The sequence below is a fragment of the Athene noctua genome, chromosome 1 (assembly GCF_965140245.1).
Source record: "Athene noctua chromosome 1, bAthNoc1.hap1.1, whole genome shotgun sequence".
Lineage (NCBI taxonomy): Eukaryota > Metazoa > Chordata > Aves > Strigiformes > Strigidae > Athene > Athene noctua.
Window position 1 is genome coordinate 173282484 of NC_134037.1, and position 27668 is coordinate 173310151.

A 27668-nucleotide genomic window follows, 5' to 3' on the forward strand; every position below is an offset into this window, starting at 1 on the left:
ATACATATATAAATACATAAATAGTTTTGTAGGACTTCTTTGCAGTAAATATTTCTTTTTTCTCTAAAGAACAATTTGGCAACAGTGGCTTGTGTTTGTTTAATCTCTAGGCAGTTACTGTGGAGCAATTTGTTTATCAGCTCAAAAAAGAGCAGTAGTAGGCTCATATGTCTAGTAAATATTAGAATATACTGTGTTAAAAATGGAAACAAATAAATCTGTTTGCTGATTTAGAATTCCATTCTGGATCTTAAGCAGTACCTTGATCTAGGACTCATATTCAGAGCCTGTTCAGAGCAGCAGAAATTTGTCAAGCATTTCAGTTAATACATTAATTTATTTTTTAAAATAGTATTTTCATGCTCTAAGCATAGTTAAGAATATTGACTTCTGTGTTTTGAACATATGCTTTCTCTTTGGTAAGAGGTGAGTCATTTATAGAATGAAAGTTGTTATTGGACATCCAGTAGAGAGGTTGTCAGGTGATTTTTACTGATGCCGGTACAAAACATGCTGGGAGTGACTGTCGTGTTCCTACTGCCTTTACCATCTACAGAAATCAACAACTTTTTAATTAGGAACCATTTTGATAGAGGCCTCTGATGCAATATTTTCCAGCTTTGAAGCACTTCTGAAACATAAAAATTATGTGATGTAACAACGATTGCATCAGCTTTACTTATGGCTTTACAGTATCAACAATTCCCATTCTGCAGTAGATTTCTTAACTAAACAGTTTATGCTGTTTAATTGCATTAAATTCCTATTTTCTAAAGGAATAGCAATTATTACCTGCGGGAGAGCTGAGCATGCACACAACCAATGTGATCAAGCAATGCCCGTTCATTACAACTAAGAAAGCCCTTTTATAATGTTCTCCCGCACACGTGAGTAACATGCAGTACAAGTCCTCAAGATTGGACAGTTAACTTAGCCCGCGCTTTAAACCTTCTTATGATTGGATAAAAGGTGCCACATCAGCCGTGCCAGGCTTCCTGCCTTGTGTAACTTCCTCTTCCGTCCCAACCCCTTCTGGGGGTTGTTTGTCTCGTCGAGTTTCTCCCCCCTCATTCAGGGTCACATCCTTATCGCATTCTTGCTCGGCTGAGGCTCTTATCAGTCATGTTCTCATGCAGGATTGCTCACATGTCCATTCTCTCGCAAAAAGCCCTCTAGAATCCCAACAATTACCTTTCCTATAGATCACCCTGAATTTTAACTCTATAAGTAAGTGTGGGTTTTGTATTTTAGATCATGAAATCTTACCTTCGTTGGTCCTCTTTGAATTCTTGGTCATTTAACTCAATCCACCAGCCAATAAATCTAGCTGATTACTTAACTGGTAAGAATCTTCATCTAGCAGGCTTTCCTCTTCTACTCTTCCCAAAGCAAATCAGTGTTACCTTTGTGAAAAATCAGCTGCCATTGGCCAAAAGGCTGTGGCCAAAAATTAAAGTGGGTTAAATTCAGTTACCTAGTTGTTAAAATAATTATTCTTTCTAATAAATTGTAATTAAAAAAGTCAATATAATTAAATATATGATGTTATCAATCAACATTTATTATTGCTTTTTTATTTTTACAATAACATATATTTAATTTTGAAACAGGTTTTTTCTCTTCTGCAGTTACAGCATGTGAAATCATACAAAGGAGCTGTTCTTGAAGACAACAGTGTGTTTAAATGTTGCAATGTTGTCTTTCAAAAGCACCTAGAAATATTGGCAAGAATTTTTTGCCACAGGAAAATAGGACATAGTGTATGTTGTTTTCCAGAGTCCACTCATGTCAGTGCAAGTCTTTTCTCTGGCAATATAAAGAAATGTAAATCTTTACTGCTTATTTTTTTCTATTTCAAAACCCTAAACCTATTGAATTTATAAAGGAAAAAAAAAAAAAAAGAAAAAATAAGTTTTACCTAAGTAGCTCAAATCAGGGGAAGATACAGCTTGAAGAAAGGAGGAAATGCACAGTATCTGTGTCTTTCTCCAGCTGGAAAGAGCTGCTGCCCCATCTGGTACTGATCCCATGAGGTAGTGGCTGGCTGTCCATACTGCATGAACTACTGTCACAATGTGGTCACAGTTCCTGAGGGACAGTTTATTCTGTTGTGAAATCTTAACTTCCTTCAAACATGCATCCTTCAAACGGTTAGATGTGTGGTAGTAGTTAAAAGTAATAAGTGGTTTGATGTTTTTCAAATATTACTTTCTGAAATATTTTTAAATCTCTTGGACTTTTCTACCAGGCTGGTTTTAATTAGTCTCTATTTTTCTCAGTGATCTAATTCTGCATAAGGACCTCTTCTGAGCCTTGGAAATCTGTGCTCAAAGTCGTGTGTGAAAATTTTACTTCTGGATTTCTTTGGTCTGTGGAGTACCATTTAATTCAGATCCACTGGAAGTAGAATTGTGAAATATAGCTTGCTGAGTTATTTTTTGGGGAAGTACAGTGTACATGAATGAAAACCACCCCCACCCCCCCAAAGTGTGTGAAAGGTACTTAATGACAATGTTAATGTGGCCACTTGTGGGCAGCTGGCTTTCCAGTCAGGTTTCAAATCATGGTGAGAACTAGGGAAAAATATGTTGTCTCCCAAACTCCTTTTCTTGACCTGTGAATTAACGTTGTTTTCCACAGCTGTGCCCACCTTTGCTCTTGACTGCAAATTCATTTCCTTGAAAATGTATAAAGAATATTTATAATTCACAACCAGCCTTTCAAGAATTTAGTGCTTTTTTCTTATCTAAATGTACTGAATTGACTCATTAAATAAAATATCAACTGTTTAATTGCATATGGAGAGTTTTAAATAACCTATTCATTATTATCACTACCACATGCTTAAATAACTTCTACAAAAACATTAAACGTGAAGGTAAACAAAGAAACAATGCTTCATACTTTAAAAATTAACAGAGAACAACTTCAAACTGTGCTGTAAAGTAAAAACCTTGAAAGTGTGAGCTACTTATTTATAATTATTTGGAAACATCAATGCATCATGGCAAGTATGGGAGACCAGAGAGAGTTAAAAAAACATTTTCAATCTGCTTTAATAAGTTTTTGCATTCAGAAATAATATATTAATAATACTGACCTTGATTCTCCACTGTAATTTGAGTTATATTCTTAAAATACTAATACAACCCTTATTATGTGTAATAAATGACCTAACCTCTCGAACTCAGTTGGATCTTGGCAATAACAATAATTTAAAAAAATCCAACGAAATCTGGTTTTACACCTTTTTGCTTTAGTCTCAAGTAACCTTAATAAAATATCAGCATCAACAAAAATCTATTATGTAATAGACCATTGTGTCATTTATTAATAATAATTAATCTTTCCATACAGGTAAGACTCAGTGTAACCTCAGTGTTATGAATAAAGTTGGAGCATAAATTAGGAGTGATTTACATAAAACATGTTTTTTCTTCTTCAGTAGACATCCATCCTTCATGTTAATCTCAAAGGGCTCACATTCTTCCAGTGCTCTTCCCTGCTGCCCTTGGAATTTTTCTCATGCATGTCTCTAACTTCAGAAGCTTAGGCACAAAAGTTCCGATCTTTATATATTTATGCAGTCATGGTGAAATAGTCTTATCTGTCTTTAGACAACTGCAATATTTATGTTTTAGTTTATCATCTGGATTTTATTTAATTAATAAAAGAAAAGGTTGTATGGCAGAAATTATCTCTTCCTGTTGTAATCATCTAAGATGAACCTGTGTATCACACTCTAGAAATGCCAATTGGCAGTTGATGAAGAGAGTCTGGGTGAGCAATCAACAGCTGAGTTGTAGAGGTAGACAAAGTAGACATCTAAAGTTAGCTGAAATAAATCCTATACTATTCCTTCTTATTGACTACAAATCTTACCTACATTCTGTGAATCTTGACTGGAATGCTTTACACAAAGTATTGTGGCACTGTCACCAAAATACCTGTTTGTACAATGTGTCCAAATGGGTTTAAGTATCAATCTTACAGGTTCAGTTTGTAAAATGTGGTGCTAGAATTCTTAGTTTCTGACAGTGGGATTCCCTGCTGCTAGTTCACATAAATATCTGGTCTGAATTATTAACAGTTCTAGTTCTGGTGTTCCTGTTTTCTCCCTGTCATATGTAATCTGGAAGCTCAATTTAGTGACATAGCAAATTATGACTTCACTTTTTCTTTTAAAATACATTTAATGCTATGTAAAAAGGGTGCTGGTCTGATAATTTTGATATGAAAAAAATTATGTCATACTTTCAAAAATAATTATTATAATTGTAAGAATTATTTTCCCTAGTCTTTCTTTTAGTATGGATAAGCACTTCAACATAAAAATAAATGTACAGAAACATTAATTTCATGTTTTTATTACAGGCTAGAGGAAGAAAAGAATATTTTATCAGAATTTCAAGAGGACTTGAACAAGTTGATTTTATGGTTAGAGGAAGCAGACAGTGTTATTGCTATTCCCCTTGAGCCAAGGAATGAAGACCAGTTAAGAGACTGCCTTAGCAAAGTAAAGGTATCGTGAGTTTTATTCTTAATGTTTTCTTACTTTATCAGTTCTACATTGAAGAAAATTAAATGCTATTTTTAGAGAAGGCTTCTGCCATCAAACACAGAATTCATTTAACTTATTTAGATAAATCAAAACAGTAGAAGTTCAAAACCCAGGTACAAAAATATACTGACCATACTAAAATCAAAAAAGTAATGGAAAATATATTGAAAGGAAAATACCTATCCTGTCACTAGGTAATTAATCATTATCCTTTTCATCCTTATTCTTAATTCAGAATTTGACTGTTTTATCTGTAAAACATTTCTCTATAGGTGTCTTCTTGTTAATCTTATAACTTCTCACTTATTAAATGGTATTCATAATTTCAGAGTATCTAGAATTGGATACATAATGATAAATGTCAGCTGGTTAAAGTATCACTGAACATTTTCTAGACTGAACTTCTAAGTGACTTTTAAAAAAAAAAAAAACAACAGAACATTACATGTTTGTTTTTTAGAGGCTGAATTTTTCATGAAGGTGTTAGAGCTTTTAGACTATGATACTACTAATAACTATATCCAATAGAAGTTGCTCTAGTTTCTGAAATGTGTCCAATAGAAAGACTATGTTTAATAACTTCCACAATAATAACTTAAACTGTGGTTGGAAAATGCAGTTACTTATGGAATACTTGCCTAAAGGTTTCCTTATCTTGAGGATAAGGACTAGCTATCCTTTTATGCCAATCCAGGTTGAACAAATTCAGCAAGTGATGGAATAGAACATTTAAGAATTTGAAGGAAATTCATAAGAGTCCCTTCCCCCCCTTCCCCCCCTTCCCCCCCTTCCCCCCCTTCCTTCCTCCCTCCTTCAAAATGTATCTTCAAGTTTCTTTTTAAATAAACAAAAATAGTACTGCACAGCATTTAAAGAAATTAAAACTTGATCATGTGTTGATTTTGTCCCTCTGACTATTTAGCATTAGACTTCAGTAAGTTGGACAGAGAATTTGTGAGGCTTTGCCTCCATTGTCAAGGATATCAGAATGAAGGCAAAGAAATATTTATAAGGGGTGTTAGATGCATCTTATAATTTGCAGACATGATTACAGTTTTAAAGTCTAAATCAATTGTTTAGAACCATGAAGGCTCCCACTTCTCATTTATACACAAATATTTTCCAATTGTTTTATTCCCAGGGGATACATAATCCAGAATTGAAGGTGTTAGTATCTCTTGTATCTCAATTTTACAGTTCATCTTGTTCTTTTGGAGCTACATAAGAGAATACATCCTAATGCAGCAAATATTAATGCATTGGCTTGCTGCATGGCTCATTTCATACCTACCTGCTTATGTTAATAAAATTTTTAAAAATGCTTGAAGAACTATGTCTTATAATTACATTATCCTTACTTGATATATCAAGTTACTCTGACCATATAAATTTGCAGTAACTGCATACTTGGTGGACAAGTGGTTGCATCCTTTGGCTTTACTTGGTGGTTTTTTTTATGGATATACATGAATAGTCTTAATTATGAGGTGAGATGGGAGGGCTTTTTGACACATACCATGTGGGTGACTGTGTTAACAGCATGGAGCGTGTTAAAACCCTTCTCCAAATTTTTTGCTCTTTACCGTATTAAAGGATTATTAAAATTCATATACATGTCCAGAAGTGGAATTTATCATGTAACAGTGATTAATATCCTGAGAAGCTCCATATTTTGGCTTTCTGGACTCTCTTTAGGCTTGATCCACTCATATAGTCTCTTTTGAGGGATATTAGCCTTCTACATTCAGAAAGCAAGAGTTATTTTGTCTTGAATTGAGTTTATTCCTTTAGCTGATACACAAATCGATAAGGGTGAAGATAAGAGAGCTGAAAATTCTACCACAGTTCATCTTAACTGCTGTATTTGTCTGTTCCAGTTAAGAGTTGAAGAGCTGCCGCCACACAGGGGAATACTGAAACAATTAAACGAAACTGGAGAAATAGCACTTGGAAGTGCATCACTGAACCCAGACAAAAAGCATAAGCTTGAGAGTACACTGAAGGAGGCTAACCATCGCTTGTTAAAGGTTAGACATATTAGTGATATAACTGTGGTATGAAATTTTAATCTGCAGCAAATATTTGCATTGTGTATTTTCTGGTAGGTGTATGAAGAGATATTTGTATGCATAATGAACCTGAGGAAGAAAAATGTGTACAGTATACTGCTGTGAGAAACAATGATGACAAACCAAGACCATTAGTGCCTGAAGTAATGATGTTGCATCCAAATATACTCCCTAAATTACAGGTCTGCTGCTTAAGGGTGGAATGCAGAGCATCATCTTTGTAGCCTGGTTGTTTTCAGAGTACAACAAATATTCCAGCTTTTGCGACTCAAGTGTGTGAGAGGCAGTAGAATATGACTGATTGTCATATGGAAACACTTCCCAATTCTCTCCTCTCCCTAACCCCAAGGTGGAAGCTGCAGCCACTGTTTCATGTTCTGCCATGCTTCTTTCAACCTTGAGTTTTGAGTTCTGGTTTCTGTGCGGCAAAGTACCACTCATTTTGCTTTCTGGAATTTCCATACTTATGGAGAGAATTAAGGGAGGATTTTGTTGTATTTTGATGTTGAAGTAGCATATTTTTGTATTGGAAACTGATGACAATGAATAGCAAATCTGGTAGAGAGGTAGATAATTTGAGTGCTCCCATGTAACTTCTGCTTCTCACATAGCAGAAATGGTAGAAAGTGTTGTCCAAAGGACGACCACTTAAGGTATGGATTAGCCTGGTCAGAAATGGTCAATGTAGAATCAGCTGAAGGATTTCCACTGAAACTGATAGCAAAATTAGAATCTGAGAAATTAACCTGTAGTATCTATTAGTTAAAGTTACCAGAATGCTGGGGAAAAAAAGAAAGAGGGATTCATTATATTTAGTTCTAGGGGAAAAAAAAAGGTGAGAAAATCTTCTGAGTACCTTACTGAAAAGACAAGCTAGAGATTCTGGTCGAGAATCCTGGGGTTTTTTGTTACCATATATGTGAAAAATACTGAATTTCAAGCAGAGACCTGGGTAATAAACAGGAACTTATTTGATGTGAGACTCTCATTAGTTTCTTCCTAACAGAAACAATCTGGCAAGGTTCAGAATATTAGCTAATGGCTCAGGAAGAAGTGGATAATAAATATTGATCACATTCACAAACTCCAAGTTGGACACATAAATCATTATCTGGGTTCTTGGATAGAAGTATCTCTTTCTCTACAGATGGCTTTCTGAAATCAATCTATATAGAAGAATTCAGAACACTCCAAAATAGTGTAATTTACTAGCTGAAGTAAGCATATACATAGCTGCATTTTAGGCACCAGAATTTGAATATCCGAGCTGTAGTATTAAAAAGGCAACATTAGTTTTCAAAAGATATTTTTACTTTTACTAAAATTATACAAATACATTTTAATGAAATCTGTAATTTGCCTCTGAGTGCAAACTTTTACTGATTAGTCATATACCTAAAACCTTTGCATTTTCACTTTTTGCTTGCTGATACAGAAATGTTCCAGGCTACTTGTCACAGTCAGGGCAACTATGAATGCTGTTGAAAGTAGTTAGGTCTGGGTGAAAAATGGGCAGCAAAGCAACTGTTTAGTGAATCGTTCTCTTTACAGGTTTATGTCTCCTAGATCTAGCTAATGTTTCTGGCAAGATATTAGGCTTGGAATTTGCCACTCTAAAGCTTCCATTTACTCCTAAAAGAGACTAAAATCAGAAAAGTGAGCTTCCATTTGAAATCATTACTTCACTATATTAGTTTGATTTCAGTTATCTTCCTATGGAGAAGTTTAAAACTGAGTTGTTCTCCCTGACCCTTGTAGCTGAATCTAGAGAATCTGAAAAATGCAATACATTTATTTTAATGAACAGGAACTGAGTTTGAAAATTACAAGTCTTGAATCCATACATGTTCTCTGAAGGTGTTCTTTCTTGAAGGTTTTCTATTTACCATATGATCCTGACAGATTAAAAAAGATAAATAAATAGAGTTAGAAGCTCATTTTGACTTTCTGTCACTGGATCTTTCCAATGAAACTGAAGGGGAAAATATTTATTGTTTGTTTACATATATTTTCCTTTTACTCACAATTTGTGTAGAAAGCCTCAATTAATTTTTTCATTTCTCCTCTGAAACTCAAGGGTCTGTAATAAAATTAGAAATCATGGAAAGAAAGTCTGCAGTCCTGACAAAGGGACATATGTTGTCTTCCTTCAGTTATAGATCTGTAAGCACTGAGAAAACCCCCACAGATTTTTACTGTGAGCTAAAGCTTACAGCTCTGGCACTTTTATATCAGGTGAACTTCTGTAGGTCACCTGAGGATGGTTCTGTAGTCAGTTGTTTTGATGAGGATATATTTTTTGTGTTCCTCAAAGCACAGTGGACAAACATCATCACACAGAGATTTCTCTGGGGCTTTTCTGTTTCTTCATCCCTTTCTAAGAGTGTATCTTATACTTTAATCCGTTGTTTCTAGCTGTTTGCTTTGTTTTCTGGCATCTCTGTTACAAACGAACATGTAACAATCTACCATTTCTGATTATCTCATATTGCAGGATGGTATTATTTTCAAAATACAGAACATACATGACAGTTACATAAATAATGTAAGGTAGGCCCTTATCTGGTGTATGCTAGAGTATTTCTGTTTACTTGAGAGAAGCTGTGAGAATTTACACCAACTGAGAATGTAGCCAAATATCTCCTAAGGTTATGACAAATTTTTGTTTTGCCTTGATCTGCCAAGCAGGGGAATGGGGGACAACACCTGTGAGTCTTAACCTTCAAGGTGACATATTTGAAATAAGTCATGTTCAAACCTTCTTCACAGTCACAGAAACTGTTGCCCTACAGCAATGGAAATAAGCTGAGAAAAATATTGGATATGAAAGGAATTGCAGTCACATAAAAGAAGCTTCTTTGCTTTTGCTTTGGTATTGTCTTTATTTTCAGGTGTTTATATCATGTGCCGATGACCTTGAGAATAGATATATGAAGAGTTTTTCTTCCTTTGGATAGTAATGATTTTAAAATGACATTTCTTTAGACACCTTTATTGAATAGTGATTCTAATAGTCTGCTGCCTCAGACATAGTTTAAGCAGAGAATGAAGATTAAAGCCCACAGTTGAAAGCATGACTTTTAAATTCTAGCCTGGTTTTACTTATTGTACCCTCTCCAAAGCCAGTATTTCTTGTAAAAATGAAAATAAGAATATCTTGTGAAGTCTTTAATAGTATGAAAAATGAAGTGTTTTATAACCATTTTTATGCCTTCACATCAAGAATTTTTCATTTATTTTCAAAGCTCAAAGTATCTTCTGCTGTGATAGCCAAGTAAGCTAACCACCTAGTGCTTCAAAGCATACAAAAGGGGTACTAGGCACTGGAGTTTGTGATGAATTCAGTTCTTGTCATATACCACCTGCCAGGCCATATAACAGATCTGTAATGGGTTTCTTACCTTTTACTGTGCAGTAAATGGATTGATAGATTAGGTCTGAGACCAGTGAACCATGGAATCAGAGGTTTGCTGGAAGGAGTTTATTACTCTTTAATATTATTTTTGGTCTGGTGTCAGCCAAGAGGGATGAGCTAGATTATGTGGAAGTAAGCTGGATGCCAAAATCAGCATTCTTCTCATTTATCCACCTTAGTCTTCACAACATCTACTGTATGTAATATGAAGGTTATTATAAGTGCCTGATGGAGACATTTTGTTTTGCTCCCTTTTAATATGTCTGCTAGTATTAGAACTAATTACTAGACACTGAAGAGACTATTTTGCTGTTTACTGCCACAGCAAATCAATTTGTTGTGCTGTATGGACAAAGAAAAAAAAATTGAAGTGGACTGACATGGCTATAATTTGTAAATATTTTCTGTAACACCAGGAAAAGTATAGGTTGCCTTAGCTTGGTTGATCAAGTGTAGAGAAAAGCAGATGGGCCCAGAAAGTGCAGAAAGACAAAGTCATAACAAGGTTATAGTTCATGTATTGTCACTTGCCTTGAGTAGTAATTATTCATAGATTACCAATGACGACATCAAATTTCCAGCATATCAATGCAATTTAGTTTGAGTTCACAGCTGAAACTACTACAGCTGCTACCATTGTTATTTGTGGGATGGAGAGGAAAAGATCTTGAAAAATGAATGCTACAGTTTCATTTCTATGCTTTCAATTTGAAATTAGAATAGCATACCCAGCATTTTGGGGATCAAAATGTTGATCTCTTCCTGAATTTGCTTTCAACTAAGTTGACCCTATTCCCTTAAATGTAATAAAGTGTTATGTTATGCTAAATTACCTATGACAATTTGCCATAGATTGCTAATTAGGTGTAGTCCACATTCATGTTATTATCAGCTGTAGTGACAAATGTCCTCACATATAGCAAAATTAAGTTTGATGTGTATGGTTGAAGTATATGTGGATGGGATGAACATGACTGTCACAAGCTCTAAGAAACAAGTATATATAGGTTTCATTCCTTTTTATTTGAGTGTTGCTAGCAGCTACCACTAATTAATATTTTAAAAGTCAAATTTACTAGCAATTGAAAAATAAATTGCTGTTTCCCAGCCATGCTAAGCATACAAGAATGAAGATGTAGCACAAAAGTGAAACAATGCTGATGACCTTCCTTTTAAAAATTTATTTTAGGCCAAATTGTATTAAAGTTTATATGCCTTTAGCCTTCCAGTCTTGTTGAGTAATGTTTAAAACTAATTATTTTTCTGGAGATTTTGTTAGTCTAAATCTTAATTTGAAGGTCAGCTGTTTTTGCTGACCATTATTTTCAGTCTAACTAGAAAATAATGTGAATATGTAATTATAAACAAAGATATACTGAAAGACCTACTGGTAATAGGATAATATATATGTATGATATATCCATATTTCTATACCTTGTAGTGGGTCTTTTTTGTCACTAGTTATTAACTATGTAACGGGGAGGGTTCTTTAAATTATAACCTTACTAAATAACAGAATTGTGAAACTTTCATCAGTAACTCACGTAGGACAGACCTGAATGGGGTTACACTCAGGCTTCCCATTTGGTATTTCTGTCTTATTTTCTTCTCTAAGGAGATGGATGGACATCCTAGGGCTTCCACATCACTGCAAAGACAACTAAAGACTCCTGCTGCCAATGTACACTTGAAGAGATTCTTCCTATTCCAGTCTACCGGGGAACAGAAACTTATTCTCAAAAATTGCCCTCCTTAGTAATGTTTCTGTCTGGAAGTACATACATTTTATTTGCCACTGAATCTTTGAATTTCTGAGAGGATGATGAAAAGATTTTTGAGTTCCAAGTCAGTAAGGTTGTCCACATTATGGTAGAAGAGCTTCTGCTCTTAAGCACAGGATGAAATAAAATTTTAAAATCTACCTCTTCTGTGCCTGGGACTCTACAAGGTTTTGATGTGTCCCTTTTCTAGCTTGTTATTCAAACAGGAAAAACACACAAGTCCTTACACCAATAAAGAAGTTGTATATCTACTGGGGGTGAACAGGGGAGAATTAAGGAAGCCATCTTGAAGGAGAATAAATATTTTTCTTTTACCTGTTGATCTGTAGAAATGCTTCTTTTTTTCTGAAGCTGAAGAAGTAGGGAATACCTGTATATTCAAAAGCATGATTTGTTTCATATGTGGTGTGGAACATCAGATAAATGTAGTGGGTTGACCCTGTCTGGATGCCAGGTATCCACCAAAGCTGCTCCATCACTGCCCTCCTCAGCTGATTGGGGAAATGAAAATATAATGAAAGGCTTGTGGGTCGAGATAAGGACAAGGAGATCACTCACCAATTGCAGTCACAGGTGAAACAGACTTGGTTTGGGGAAAATTAATTTAATTAATTACCAATCAAATCAGAGTAGGATAATGAGAAACAAGACCCATTCTTAAAACTCCCTCCAATCCCGCCCTCTTCCCAAGCTCAATTTCACTCCTGGTTTCTCTTCCTTCTCCCCTCCATCAGTGCATGGGGACAGGGAATGGGGGTTGTGGTCAATTCATCACCCGTAGTCTCTGCTTCTCCTTCTCCTCAGGGAGAGGACTCCTCACGCTATTCCCCTGCTCCAGCCTGGAGTACCTCCCATGGGAGACAGTCTTTCATGAACTTCTTCAATGTGGGTCCTTCCCACAGGCTGCCATTCTTCACAAACTGCTCCAGCGTGAGTCCCCCATGATAGAAAACCTGCTCCTGTGTGGGCACCTCTCTCCACAGTGTCACAGGTCCTGCCAGGATTCTGCTCCAGCACGGGGTCACAGCCTCCTTCAGGCACCCAACTGCTCTGGTGTGGGATCCCCCTGAGGCTGCAGGTGGAGATCTGCACCACTGTTAACCTCCATGAGCTGCAGGGACACAGCCTGACTCACCATGGTCTTCATGGGCTGCAGGGGAATCTCTGCTCCAATGCTTGGAGCACCTCCTGCCCCTTCTTCTTCACTGACCTTGGTGTCTGCAGAGTTGTTGCTTTCACGTATTCTCATTCCTCTCTCCAGTTGCAATTGCTGCTGCGCAGGTTGTTTTTCCCATCTTCTTAAATACGTTATCACAGAGGCGCTACCACCATCACAGATCAGCTCGGCCTTGAGCAGTGTGGGTCTGTCTTGGAGCCGGCTGGCATTGGCTCTGCTGGACATAAGGGGAAGCTTCTAGCAGCTTCTCACAGAAGCCACCCATGAAGCCCCCCTCCCCTAACAAAACCTTGCCTAATACAATGGAAAATCTGATTTGTTATTTTCTTGATCAACTAAAATCTGGATTCTATAGTGTTGGAACTAAGTTGGTTAGCTGCTCTTTTCCAGGAGTAGAATTGGTGAAGTAATATGACATGTAGTTTAATTTAGCTACTTCCTATAAATTGTATCATATGATTCATAATTTGGTTTCCATTTTAAAATTTTCATCTTTGTTGTTGAAGACAATGATATGTCTAAACAACCTTTTGTATAAGCAGTCTTGTAGCCTAAACCTAATATATGTTATACACATATATACATAAATCTTTTAAATACAACCAGAAATTTTCAACTGGATTGCATTTTGTGTCATTTAAGACAACTGTCGTGTACTGTTGTTTTCAAGAAAGATATAGAGCAAGGATGACAAAATCTTGCATTCAATTAGTAAGAAATATAAGTACATTCACTTATAGCACACTTTTTGCAGGCTGTGAAAAGAGAAACTGTCTTTGCATTTCAACTAAGAATTCCAAAGATAGTAGAACTGGCTTTTTTATTTGGGTTTGTTGGTTGTTTTTTTTTTTCCAAGACCTTAAGATTTGGTCTTATGATCTCAGGGAATATTCATAATACTGTATTTTTCTTTTCCTCTTGTCTTAAAATAAAGTTGTCTTACAGATTGTGAAAATAAGGTAAACAGGAAGTATGGTCTAAAGTATTTGTAGCCTAATATGAATGTGTGAGTTATTTTCCCCTTCCAAGCAAGTAAAATAAACCCTTTGGGTTTTTTTCCTATTTTTTTTAGGTTATACATACTGAGGGTTTTCTGACTGTATTGATTTAAAGCTATTGAGATACATAGATATTTTGAAAACGATTGCCTGTGTTAAAAGATAGGGCACATTGGGAATTGGGCCCTACAGCCTACTCAGGGATCAGAAGCAATTTTTAGTCATTTTAGCAGCTTCAGACATTATGTTTCTTTCCACTTTACATGCCATACTGTAAGTCATCCTAATGATTTTCATCAGAAAGAACTGGAGACTATTGTAAAACATAAGGAGACTTTTTTCTATTTTTTTGTTAGCTGGTGTAATTTGAAAGGTGGATTATAATAGATCCATGAATGTCTACAGTCAAGGCTAAGTATAGGTTTTCACAGTAGATGGAAGAAAATAAATTAGTTTAACTTACACTTGAAATATTTGGTTATTTCCTGTTATAAAATAAGAGATGGTAACAGATCAGGCTTAGACTAACAGATCACTTCTAGTCAGATTTAAGACTGATTTAGATGTAACAGTTTTTAAATCTGGAAAATTAGTGTTAAGAGACTTTAAAATCTTGTGCTGTGTTTGAAAACAACTTAGGTATCTACACAGACCTGTGTTGGTTTTGGTTTTGATTCCAAACCAAAATCAGATGAGATTCAAATGAGGTGGGTATTGCTATGTTATACTCACTGATAAATTTTTTTATCTGTTGCTTTACAAGATCTACATTTTACAACCTTAAAAAAATATTTAGAGATTTGATATAATTATTGCTTTTCCAGTTTAAAGTCTCGTTTTTTTTGTTTTGTTTTTTTTTTTTTTAAAAAAAAAGGCTTCTTTGGTATTTATAAAACCAAAATTAAAATCAGATTAATGTGGTTCTTAGGAACAGAAGGAATTAAAGAATATGTAATTTATGCTGTATCTGGCATATCACCAAGTGAAAACTATACCTGATCAGTTGGATTTAATCTTAAAGAAAGAATAATTTCATGTAGCATATCTATTTCTTTATGAAGGTGGACAAAAATATTCCAACTCCTTTAGCTCGCTTTTGTCATTTAAGGTATTTAGTGAAAGAAACACAGTTGCTCTGTCTACTGAAACTTTGAAGCAAAGGTAATTTACAAAATATTTTTTCTGAAATAGAAAGGCATCACATTGAAAGAAACCCTAAATAGACCCCAACGTCACCTGCTTTCCGTTCTGGGACTTAATACATGGGCCAGTTCATAGTTGATAAAATAAGCAAACAAAACCATCAAAAAACACTCAAACAGCAAACAGTGGATAAGAAAGAATATTCATTTTTATTAAAAGTAAATACTTTGATGTATTCCAAATGAATCAAATAACAGTGAAAAGTTTTCTGTATATAAGCATCAGTCAGAACCCAGTTGTTGTTCCAGACAACAAGGGTAACTAGATATGAATACTCTGGGGAACCTTATTATTATATAAACTTTTAATGTTAAAACCAGATTAAATAAAGAGCCATGTAGTGAAAACTACCAAGCAGAAAATCCCTTAAAATATAATCATAATTTTATTTGCTATTGGTCCAAGTGATATAGATAATAATAGCATTCTTACAGTGTTATGGGTTCCTTCATGTGTAAATGATGTTGATAGCCAGTTGTACTTTATTTTAGATTGGAGCAGGTTAGGAAGAGCATCTTTAATCTCAGTTGGAAAATGCAGGTGAATGACTGTAAGAATCTGTTTCTAGAGCAGTTCTGTGTGGATTTCTGGAGTCTTCTATACAAGGCAGTTTGCAGGTCAAAGAGATGAGCTATATTCATACTATATCCAAATTATATAAAATTTAAAGAAGGGAGTATCCTCTTTATTTCATTTTGCATTAGAACATACCAGTGGATTATATGAGACAAACAGAAGTTCCATAAACCCTCTGACCATGTCCATTTAGCCATGTGATAACGCCAAAAGTCAGATGGCTAGAGAAGATCACATTACTGAAGGTATTAAGCTAAATATATATATATATATGATCTCAAATGGTATTTGGACAAGTTAATAGAAGAAGAATCTAGAAATTACTGTTAAATATAAAAATTGTGCCAGCCATCATTTAAGACATGTAAACTTCAAACACACAGCATCCCGCAGCAAGGAATTAAGTGGGGAAATTGTGTTGTGTTGAAGTACAGTTTCAAGCATTGAAGACTGAAGGGTCGTTCACTTAATAAAGGCATAAGAAATTCCAGTGTTTTAGTGAAAGCTAAAGTGTTGTTCTGCAATATAAAGATGTAGAAAGGAAATGCAGAGAGTTTTCAAGTCCTTCAAAGGGTAGAATTTTAATAAAGACACAAGTTAAAGTTTTATTTCTAAGGTAAAGAAAAAAATCCCCCAATTTGTCTGACTAAAGTTATTTTATTTTAACAACAGAGAAGATGTTGTTCATCCCTGTTGTGTAGGTAATGTAGCCTGCTAGACCAGTTCATTTGGCCTGTGTTCAAACAAGTGAGTCTCCTGGACAATAAAGTGAATTGGAAAGGCTCATTATTGTTTAGTTCCACTTTCTTCTTTGAATAGCAGAAACAATGAGCTGATTAAGGAAATAATTTTGCTTATTCCATCTGTAAAAATGGATGCAAATTGATTTAACTTCAATTATACTTGGTATGTATCCTTCTTTAGTTGCATACTACAGCTTTTTTGTGTGTTTTTCCTAGGGAGAGCGGTGTGTTTGTGTTGCAGCATACCAAAGTATCCTGGTTCCCTCATTCCAGGGGCCTGACAAGAGCACATTACAGCTTCAGCCTGGCCCCAAACCTAGGCTTCCTTCCCATGAAAATGAAGGGGACAGCTTGTGCATGCTTAGTCTCATAGGAGTGTAGGGCCAGGATATCATCAGGGCATGCACTCACCTCTGAGCCATCGGAACCACCTCTGCATCCAGCAGGTTAGATGTAGCCTGAAACATTTTCTGAAGAAACCTTTATTCCCTGAAACCCAAAAAGTCATCCTTTCAACTTTGGCATCCAAGCTTGCATAATATGAACAAACCAGTATCCTTCTCTGCTTCCTCCCAGGCACGTGGTTTGCACAGATTATTGCACTGTTGGTTTTTTTTAACATGCAAACTGCAATATACATTTTCCTCATTTAAGAGCACAAAAGTAAAAATTAAACAAAAAAGTTATGTGTCCCCCAGTAAAGCACTATGAATAAATAGTAGCAGTAATACAACATCAGAAAAATGAAGATTTTAGTGCTGTAAAGCCCTGATAGATGCTATACTTGGGTATGATGCTTTACAGAGACCATTTTAATCTTGTCACTTCACATGGACTGGAAATGCCAGGGAAGTTGCTTAATTTTCCAGCTGCTCTGTTTTCCTATGCACAACTCCCCATCCCATAGGAATACTGTAAAATTAAATTACTTGGTGATATTAAAACATTCTAAAGGTTTAAAGCATTGTAAAAGTGGTTAGTAATGCTGTTTTACATATTAATAAATATTCTCCTACTACAGTATATTGTTTACTCTCATTGGAAAGGATTAATAATTCTGAAGTCCCTTCAAAGAAGAAATGTTTTTGCAGCAATCAGGCAATAATTACACAATATCGAGGACTCTTGTGGCGTACTACTGAATATATGTTCTTTTCCTTTAGACAAGTTTTGGGGTATATTTAGAAAAGATAGCATTCTTTTTTCTTTATACATTAGATTCTAGCTTTATTTCTAAACCTTAGTTTTGGTTTTCCAGGTGTATTTTAGGCTTGACAATAAATGACGTAAACAATATCTAAATGAAAGTTAAACATAGATAAGTTGGAAATTCATCATGATATTATTTGTGGATATCAGGTCATGTTACTTATCAACATGGAAAAACTTAGAGGCGGGAAACTGCTTACAAGGAAATTGTGCAGATTTCCTAATGAGTTTCTTGAAGCATATAAAAAAAAAATATATCTTGGTTGTCTGTTGACTGTCTTTCCTCCTCCTTCTTTGGTTCCTCATAATCACCCCTACAGCAACCTCTGTGATCCCAGTCATTCCTTTCTTACCCTGTTAGTTCTTATTTTCCAGGATGTAAGAGGACAATTTGTATGACTGCTCTGTCTTTGTAATCTTCCCCATTTCCCATGAAAAAGGGGCAACAGATTCTGGAAGGATTTTGCAAAAAAAGGAGAAGCACAAGAGACTTGCAACATTTGACAAGACTATATTTGTATTTGGAGGGATGAAGTGGAAAGGAGTTGTTCTCTTATCTTTTGAAGTTTCCACAATGTGTGTTACTAAGAAGATCTTTCTGAATAATGCTCTATGTACTACAGCATTTATCAAGTTAAATTCCAATGTACTTAAATAGCAGCTGTCTGTCTAAAAGAATAGTGATGAACACAGGGTTTTGTTTTTTTCAAAGTAAACCCACAAAGCACTTATGAATATCAGTTGGGAAGTTTGTGGTGTGGTGATATTTCTAATCGGGGTAGTAAAAACTAACCATCTTGTGCAAATCTTATGCTTCTAGATAAGAAAATTTATAACAGTCCTATTTGCCATATTATTTTTTTTTTTTTTCCTCTGATACAAACTCTGGGTAGATATCTATTTCTGCTTTTATAACAACACCTCGTCACAAATGTCTGAATTATCTTGGGTAATCAACATTAAAGAGATTTCTACTTTTGACAAATAAATAATTTGATTATTTCATAGAAGACTCTTCTGAATGTTATTACTGTAAATATGAAATTTAAACATCCATTTCTAAATTTGTCTTTCAAATCAGAAATCCTAATACATTTTACCCATTTTATCAAAAGGCAAAAAGCTGGCATAGCTTCCTCAGAAGAGATAACAACTGAAATAAATCTGAATAAATATAATTTTAGTAGTAATGAGAATTCCTGATGCTTTATTATTATTAATAATAATTATTATTTTAAGACTATTAAAAATTAAAAGACTTAATTAACAGTTTTATTTCTATCCATACATTGACATTAGTCACTGGCATGTAGAAAGAGTAAGATAAATGTGTGTGTTTTCCCACCTTATAAAGTTCTTTCTTTTCTCTGTTTTGTAGCAACGAAGTCACACAGCATTTAAGTTGGAAGTTAGATGTGATATTGGTAGATTCATTTTCCACTATGATGTCACATGAACTGGAATTTCTTTTCAGGCAATTACACGTTGGGGTTTATCCTTGAAAAGTTGAACATGCCATTGCTCTTAGTCTTGCTCTTCCAATACAACACTTCCTAAAAAAACCCTATCAAGTATGTAAAAAAATTAAGGTGTCTGGCTTTTTCAAAAGTTTTGGTTAAAAGGAACATCTTAAATATCCTGGTTAAAATAAGCTTGTGACTACTGCACCTGGAAACCTGACTAGGATGCTAGATATCTTTTTTTCTCTCCCAGGTAGTTAGTTAAACTGTTGTTATAACGCTCATCACTGTTGTAGCGTCTAACTCAAACTTTCTCCATTAATTACCACCTCAGAACACCAGAAAATTGTATAGTGGTTGTTTTTGTAAGTATACATGAATGGGATCTGTAATGGAGTCTCAAACTTTTTTTCACTTCTGACCTCAGTGGAGATTGAGGTCAGGTCACTTAGGTCAGTGCTGATTTACCTCACCCCTTAAAACCCATCGCTATGATGATAGATGCCAACCCTGTTTGACAATATGTCCTGTTGAGCCAGAAGACTATTGCAGCTGAGCAGATCTTCTCAGCTATTTTCCACAGGACCCCTTAGCATTTACTCTAGTACATAACCTTTTCATGGCATTCTTTTTGAATTAGTATGTCTATTCATAATCTAAGTGGCAAGACTTTTCTATGGCCACTCCCAAATAATATCTGCAGTAAAGGTAGTTTATAGCCAATTCAAAGGCATTTTGTACCTGCTTAAAAAGTGAGTATGAAATAAATTGAATTGGTGACATCGTATACCACTTAATAATAATCCACAAGATACACAGGAAGAAAACTTTTCTATTTTTTATATTAATCATAAAGACTTCAGATGTGTGTTCATAAGGCCACATTGTTGCTCTGTTCACTACACATCAATCTTTAAGCAAAGAATTAACAATATTTATGAAATACAGTCATGCAGGAGTAGAAAGTCTGCCCATGAGACCATAAAATCGTGGTTAATTATATAAATATATGTGTGTGTATATATATATACACAATATATATCATACTATTTTACTGACTATCTTAAATTTCCTTTTTATTGTCATTTGCCATATGAATCTGGACTATATTTATCATATATTTAAGAAGTTAGGCCAAGTACTTTGATTTAAAAAGTACTAATTTTCAAGACATTTGTGCTGACAGCTACATTGAGGTAATACTGATCTAGCTGAATTACCAGATTCTAATAAGGCGCTTTAGGGAAATCCTTACACATTTTTCTACACTGCAACTATGTATCTGAGAGATATGTCACATAGAGTGAACAGTGGTTCACATAACGCCACACACCAATGAATGACTATGTTTTAGGCTTTTTTAAACTTAAGTTCCAAGTCAGACATTGCCTTTATGTCTCAGGTTTTTCATGCATTTCTATTAAGGAAGACTGTAGGAACCTGAAAATCAATGTTTTATTATTTGCTGTTTACAAGATAAAGTTTATATGTTAATTATATAGGCCTGTCTGTATTGCAACATATCAATATATTTAACACAAATAGAATAGTCTGAAATAACCTTAAACCTCTTCTTCCCTTTTCCCTTGCTTTTGTCCTGCCTGTATTAAAAATACCTTTTGAAACATTCATCATCATCATTACCCAGAGAATGGCCTGTTGTTATGATACTGAACTTAATTGTGCATTGAGCACCGTTAACTAAGTTAACTCCTACACTCTCAACTTTTCTGTTAGCTGCATATTTCTTACAAAGGAAAAGTTGTCGCCTCCCTCAAAGTGCTAAACCAGGTAATTCTTGAAGAACAACCAAAAAGAAAAGCAAGATCATTGTTGTTTTCTGTCAGACATGTCAGCTCAGTACTTGGCAGGCAAGATCACTCACTGGAATTGGAATGCCAACTTTTTTTTTGTATAATTTTTAAGAGAATAAATTCTTTGTTGCTAGGCAATGCTATAAATGTTCATCTGTCGATAAAATTCCAAACCTTTTTAATTTATCTACACTGTACAAAGACAATGTAAAAACATCCCTGTTTATTTACTGTGGAAATAATACAGTATGTCTATACATTGGTTATTTTATGTACTGCTCTATGTAGATTATAGCCAGAAAATGCTGTTCGTTACTGATTTTATTGCTGTGTTAAAATGTTAGATCCAATTATATCCATTTCCTCTACCAAACGAAATGTTAAGGTTTGGGTTTTTTTCATTCCTATAGGGAACTCCATGAGCAAAACCAATAACGCTTCTAAATTTATAGCTTGCATTTTAAGGTACTACTTGTTGTATAAATATTTGTCATTTGTTTCATTGCAATGCCTCTTGGCTTCGTTTTGCTTGTCAAGCGTTCTGGCAGATGACAGTTTTTAGAAGTTCTATCGCAGTTTTGTGAATGCTTCTGGGAAGCTTATCTCAGATGTAGGCAACAGCATGGAAGAAAGTATCGATATGTTTAATTTAGCTACTGTCTGTTTGCCACTGTGAGCTGATTATGCATGGAAGTTGAGCTTTCAGTATTGGGCATGGTTTTGAAAGTAAAGCAGTTGGATAACGTGTTATCTTAGAAAAAGGAAAAGGAGGGCTGCAGAAAAAGATGGTGAGACAAAGCAACAGGCAGGAGAATCTCTGTCACATGGAAAGACCAAAAGTGAGGATAAGAGTACTACCAAACTGGTGGTAGTTAGAATAGATTGCTCTTAACTATGTTAGACAGGGTTTATCATACCCTGTAAAGTCACGTGTTTTCCTGGGACACTGCAACAGCCCATCCAGCTCTGTGCTGAGTAGCACTGTGGCCTGCCATTTATTCTTCTCCTCCCAACATATCTGTCAGGCTCTGCTTTCCATGGGGAAAAAAGCTTTGACAGACAGTTCAGGCAGGTACGAGTACTGTGGGGTGCATGCTGGTGTTTGCTTGCCTTGTGGACTGTGTGTAGCCTCAAGGATAGATAAGGTATTATCTGCTGTAAACCAGGGAAAGAACAATTAAGGCATTGTACTTTTATTTAGAAATTATTTTCCTGACAGGATATTCTTCATTAACAGTCACTGAAGGAAACACTGTAAACCCTTTGTGGCTGCTTTTGGATTTCTGGAACTGGGTAAGAACCAAAGATAAAGAAAACAAAATCATGGACTAGATTATTTAGCAGAGATTTAAGGTGGAGAGTCTTGTGCTCAAAAAGTGTCCTTGACAAAGGAGAATTGCAGAGATGGTAGAGAGCAGAATGAATGACAATGAGTTATAAATATTAAATATAAAAAGTATACAGATATTCAGAAGACTGTGATATATACAATCATATTACCATGCAAGAAAAACAAAATGAATCATTGGGGTGGGGGATATGTTTATTTGCTTTTTAAAAAGCTTAGACAGCCAGATGAAGCAGAAAATTGTTTGGTGCATTGGATTTGTGGACTGCTTTAGTCTTCTGCATCGATGAAAATAAAAAGTTTTTTTTTAATAAAAATGAAATGAGAATATTACAAATACACTGTTAAGAAGTTAAAAAAAGCCAAAAACTCATGCCAAGGTCAGGTCCCAAGAGGCTCATAAAGAAACATGAAACACTAGCCACCTAGCAAATAAAAATCTTTTATACATATTTTTAGTAGCATGCTTTCATCTTCCTCTAATAATACAGTCTTTACTCCAACTTTGTCAGAGATGCTATGGCTTATAAATATTCATCGCTTTAAAGAAATTGCGTAGATTTTGTTTTAAAGTCAATATTGAGTTTGTTAATGAAAATGGCTCAGTTAATTAACTAAATGGCATCCTAAACTGAACTTATATGAAACTCTTTCTTACACTGATTGTTTTTCATGAAGAAATGATGCATAAAAATTAACTTTCCCCCCTTCTATTTTAAATCATTCTTTTGTACATGCTCTAGGGATGGTGATTTTAAGCAGATAAAACTTTCTGAACAGTGGCTCTAAGAATTGCTATTTTATGCAGTCATCTTACTACTGTGATGGAAGTGTCAGTTGCGATTTATCAGTAAGTCTAGGTTGAAGCTTCTATTTAATAGTTGTTATTACTTTAGTTATTTCTTTATTATCTAAATCCTTTCTCGGACAACATAAAAACCTAGTTTTAGTCCAGTATGCTGTTGGCTGACTGCAGTGTAGTTATCTGCCTCCTTTTTTCCTAATATTTGTATTTTTTTCAGAAATGGTATAGTAAAGCTGAAACTGCTGCTTGTTTTACATTTAGTAAGGAAAGTAATTCATAGAGAAATCTATACATTCCTCATTTTTCTGGATACAAACAATTGTCATTTTTTTCAAACCCGACACTACCAGTTGTCCTATATTAGAAGCCTACTTTCATAAAGTGCTTTTTATATCTGAGTGACCCTCCTAAGCCAGGAGTACAAGAAAAACATTTTTAACAGCCTCACAGATACCCCACATATATATATGCACATATATATGCTGCTGCTCATATTCATTGTAATTTATTATAATTTATTGTATAATGCATATCAAGAAAGCCACTTTTTAATCCACTAACAGATTCATCAAAATAAGATCCTTTTTTAAGTTCTGGGCTGTTATTAAGAGGTTGGTGAGACAGCTAGCAAGAGAAAGGGGTACCTTATCTAATATTGAGAAAAACCCCACAGATTTCCACTGTTGTTAAAATGTTGGAATTTGGGATTTCTCTTCACTCACCATTAGGAAAATTCTTCATATTCTTTTTTGAAAAATGACATGTTGGAGAGGTGCATCTCCTCATCTATATTCCCAAGCAGCTGAGCAATAACTGCATTATCTTTTCTTTGGTCATTTCAGGTAAACAGGAAATGACCTTGACACTGACTGTGAGAGAGAAGGGAAATATTCAAAATCAGGCATTGTTCTCTTGCAATGTAATGTATGCAAGTCAACTTCAGCGGCTTTCCTTACTTTTATCAGGTGGCAGCTGCTGATAATGACAGTGATGACTTACTAGTAATATAATTTATCAACTTCATACATTTGCAATAACATTTCTGACCTCTGCAAAACTATTCCCCATTGTTTGTTCTTTCTTACTGTCTCTACTCAATTAGTTTCAACTTTTTCATTTTGAGCATTACTCCTGAGTTACAGGATTGAACTGTAACTCCACAACTATTATTTTAATTGATACTGCTTTAATTGAATCTGCTTTCTGGATATTCATAAGGCATTAAATAGAACAGGGACACAGAATATAATTTTACAACAGGTGACATACTTTATACAACTTACTCCCTTTGTACTTCTTATTATCATAAGAATTGGTATTCCTTTCCATCCGCTCAGTTCTAATTCATCTCATAGTGCATGTACACAACTGTGTATATAGACTGAAAAATAACTATATAAAACTAAAGTGGGAAAGCAGTGAAAAAATGGAGCATATAAAACGATCAAGGTGATGTATATTGCCAAGCTGAGCTTTTGTATCCTTTTGCAGCAAAGTAATCAAATTAGTGGGGATGGAAAGAATATAATAGCGTATCATTTAGGCTTCTTGTGAAGGAAGATCATCCAAGACATAAGGTTCAGGTGCAACAAAAACAAGCAGTGCAAGAAATTTTAGAATTCATAAGAAGAAGAAATTAAAACATTTAGATAAATATCGAGACTTATTGAAAATATTCAATTATTCAGATTTCGCATAGTATTCCAATGTTTTGAGTGATGTTATAATTTCTATTTGGCAATTTATTTGTGGGATTATTACTATTTTAATTACAAGAGCAAAAATTTGAATACATAAAATTATATAAATGGGAAATAGTCTGATAGTTTAAGATTAGGGTAAAATTAAGTGTTGTGAAGACCAATGTCAATTGGTAAAATTAGTCTCCTCTATTGTTTCCCACTTTAGGTCTTAAATATTTTCTATTGTTCTGTTTCTAAGCTTCCAATTAATCTAACTTAATCAACACTTGAACGAAAGTACACAATTTTAGATGCATCACATGCTTTGAGATTAATGTTTTGACACGTATCATTGAAATTATATAGTCCTTTGCTGAAATCAGAATTTTTTTCTTTGAAGGAATAATCAATACTTTTGTTGTCCTTTGCACCTGCAAATTTACTTTTTTCCTTTGGTTGTAAACTGAGGTAAGTTTTAATGCTGATCTGCTGCCAAATAAGACAAAGTTGAAAATATGTAATTTGCATGCAAAGGGCTAAAATGGAATTTTAGAAAGATGTTCCAACTGAAGTTGTCCTTTCTTCTTTTTTTCTTTTTCTTTTACACCCTGTCTTCCTTGGCACTCTATAATAGTCCTTAATCAGGCCTGTGTTCAGCCTTAGGCAGATCTGGGGGAAAGCATCTCCCACTTTTGCCCTAATTCTTTTGCAGGTGTTGCCTTATGGCCACTGTTTCTATTGATCTTCCCCATTAGAAAAGGACTTCAGCCCTCCTGTGATAAAACCTAAAAGTCTTTCTTAAATAGGATGGAAAGAGATAAGATACAAAAGGGAATGAAGCTGAGTAGATACTGAATGATTACCCTGAGACAACAAATGAATAAAGGGAGGGTGGGGAAGGGAGGGGGCCAAAAGCAAAAATGTAGAAGAGAACTGGAATGAGACTCTAGCCATTGCTCACTTAGCCCTGAATACATCCAAGAATTTGCAGAGAGAGCCCAGAGACAGCAGGGCAGTGGAATGGCTCTAGGTCTCACCAGCATCTGAATCCCACCTCAGAGGTTGAACTCCTGGAGCTGTGAATAACAAGCTTGAAAGACTGTGAGTAAAAAGGTAGGGAAGATTCTGGAGGGCCCTATCTCCTTGTGTACTCCTCTGCCACAGAAAGGGCATAAATCTGGACACCATGGAATCATCACGGCCATGACTCCATGGAGGTTTTCCAAAATTATGCTTCTGGTGAGCTGCAGAATTAGCTCAGGAAAAAAGCTGTCCCCCAAGAGGCAATCTGCAGCAGTATCTTGGCTTGATAGGCAGACTTCTTATTACCTTAAACTCATCAAGCTCTAGTTTGATTAGCCAGCTTGAGAGTTGGATTCCAGACCTTTTTTTTTTTTTAAAAAAAGCGAACAAACAAAATCCCTGAGATCCATTTTCTAAGAATCTAAGATTCCCACACAGTGGCATGTAACATGTTATTACCTGCATCTTACAAAGTATTGCCTTGTTAAATGCTTATCCATGCTTATCTGTAGCACTAACCTGGGTTTGAGGAAAGTCCTTTATTTATTTACTGTTCTTTTTATTTCTGTGGTAAAAGTGGATGGCATTAAATTTTTGTATATAATGAACTGATTCATATAGACCTAGATTTCTTTTTTTTTTCTATTAAAAATATGATAATCCTATGTTTGTTCCATAATTTTAGAGTAGGACCTAACTTGTAAGAAGAGGCTGCATTTACTTCTATCACAATTTACCTCTTACTATAGGTTTCTTAAGTGATTATTTTTGAAAAGAGTAGGTTGATACCGTCTGTGACCAAACATAATCTTTCATTTTAAGTTTTTCTGGATTGAATATACCTTAGTATATCATTACTTCCTTTCCCCCCACCTCCCCCCATGAAAACTACAAATTTTTGTTTCATTATCTTGTGATAGGCCCAATATGTTTGATAAAGTTAATTGGAAGCAGATTAATTTAAATTTCAGATCTTTGTAAGTCAGCTTGGATTTTTACCTGCCTGTGACGACCTGTTTACTTTCAGTAGCATTTCTGTGGAACTTGTTTGCATTAATATTAAAGCTACTAAACATTGGAGATTAACATTCAGAAATTGTAAGAAAGATGAAACTAATCTTCTGTGAAATTAGGCCAAGGTCTGCATAGGTATTGAGTTAATACATAAGGTAAATTAATAAATTTTTAATTGTTTTCTTTCATATCTGGGGCCATTCTGGAGTTTTTATTTAACAAGATTAGGAAGACAGAAAAAATTGACTCATGGGTCAGTTTTTATTAAATAGGATATTATAGTGTGGCTATAGTGAAAAATGTAGATAATTTAATATATGGCAAATCAACTCATTGAATTACAAATATCACTTAAATATGGTCCAATAAATCATATGCAGAGTGTAAGTAGAAGGGTTATTTTACTGCCACTAAATCTGTATTTTTAAAACAAAGCTGTAAAGAAATGTACATGTCATGAGATAGTTGTGTTCTTCCTGTTCTCTCAGCTCATAGTTTGGTTTTGTTTGGGGTTTTTTGTTTGTTTGGTGTTTTAGTAATTTTCATTGCTTCTGTGCCTCTGATGGGTTTAGATTTATTGTCTTCTGTAAAATTCCATCATTAGGGATTAGAAGTTAGTACACAGCAGTACTTCTGTAGCAGGGCAGTGCGACAGCAATGCTTCCATTAATGCTGTTTAGCTTTACAGGGAATTTATATTTTATTGTGTGTGTCAGAAACCTTATGTTTTGCTACTTTTAAGAGGGTTGCTTTAGAAAAAACATGCTTAAAAACAATGAACATTGGAAAA

General features: G+C 34.8%; 1 protein-coding gene across 8 annotated transcripts in view; it reads left to right on the forward strand.

The window, feature by feature from the left end:
* Positions 1-27668, forward strand: part of DMD (dystrophin) — a 1208865-nt gene that overhangs the window by 781924 nt on the left and 399273 nt on the right. For all 8 annotated transcript variants that reach the window (XM_074905425.1, XM_074905436.1, XM_074905445.1 and 5 more), the window contains 2 exons: positions 4375-4522; positions 6439-6588. In XM_074905425.1, coding sequence (XP_074761526.1) covers positions 4375-4522; positions 6439-6588 — 298 coding nt within the window. The remainder of the gene's footprint in view (positions 1-4374; positions 4523-6438; positions 6589-27668) is intronic.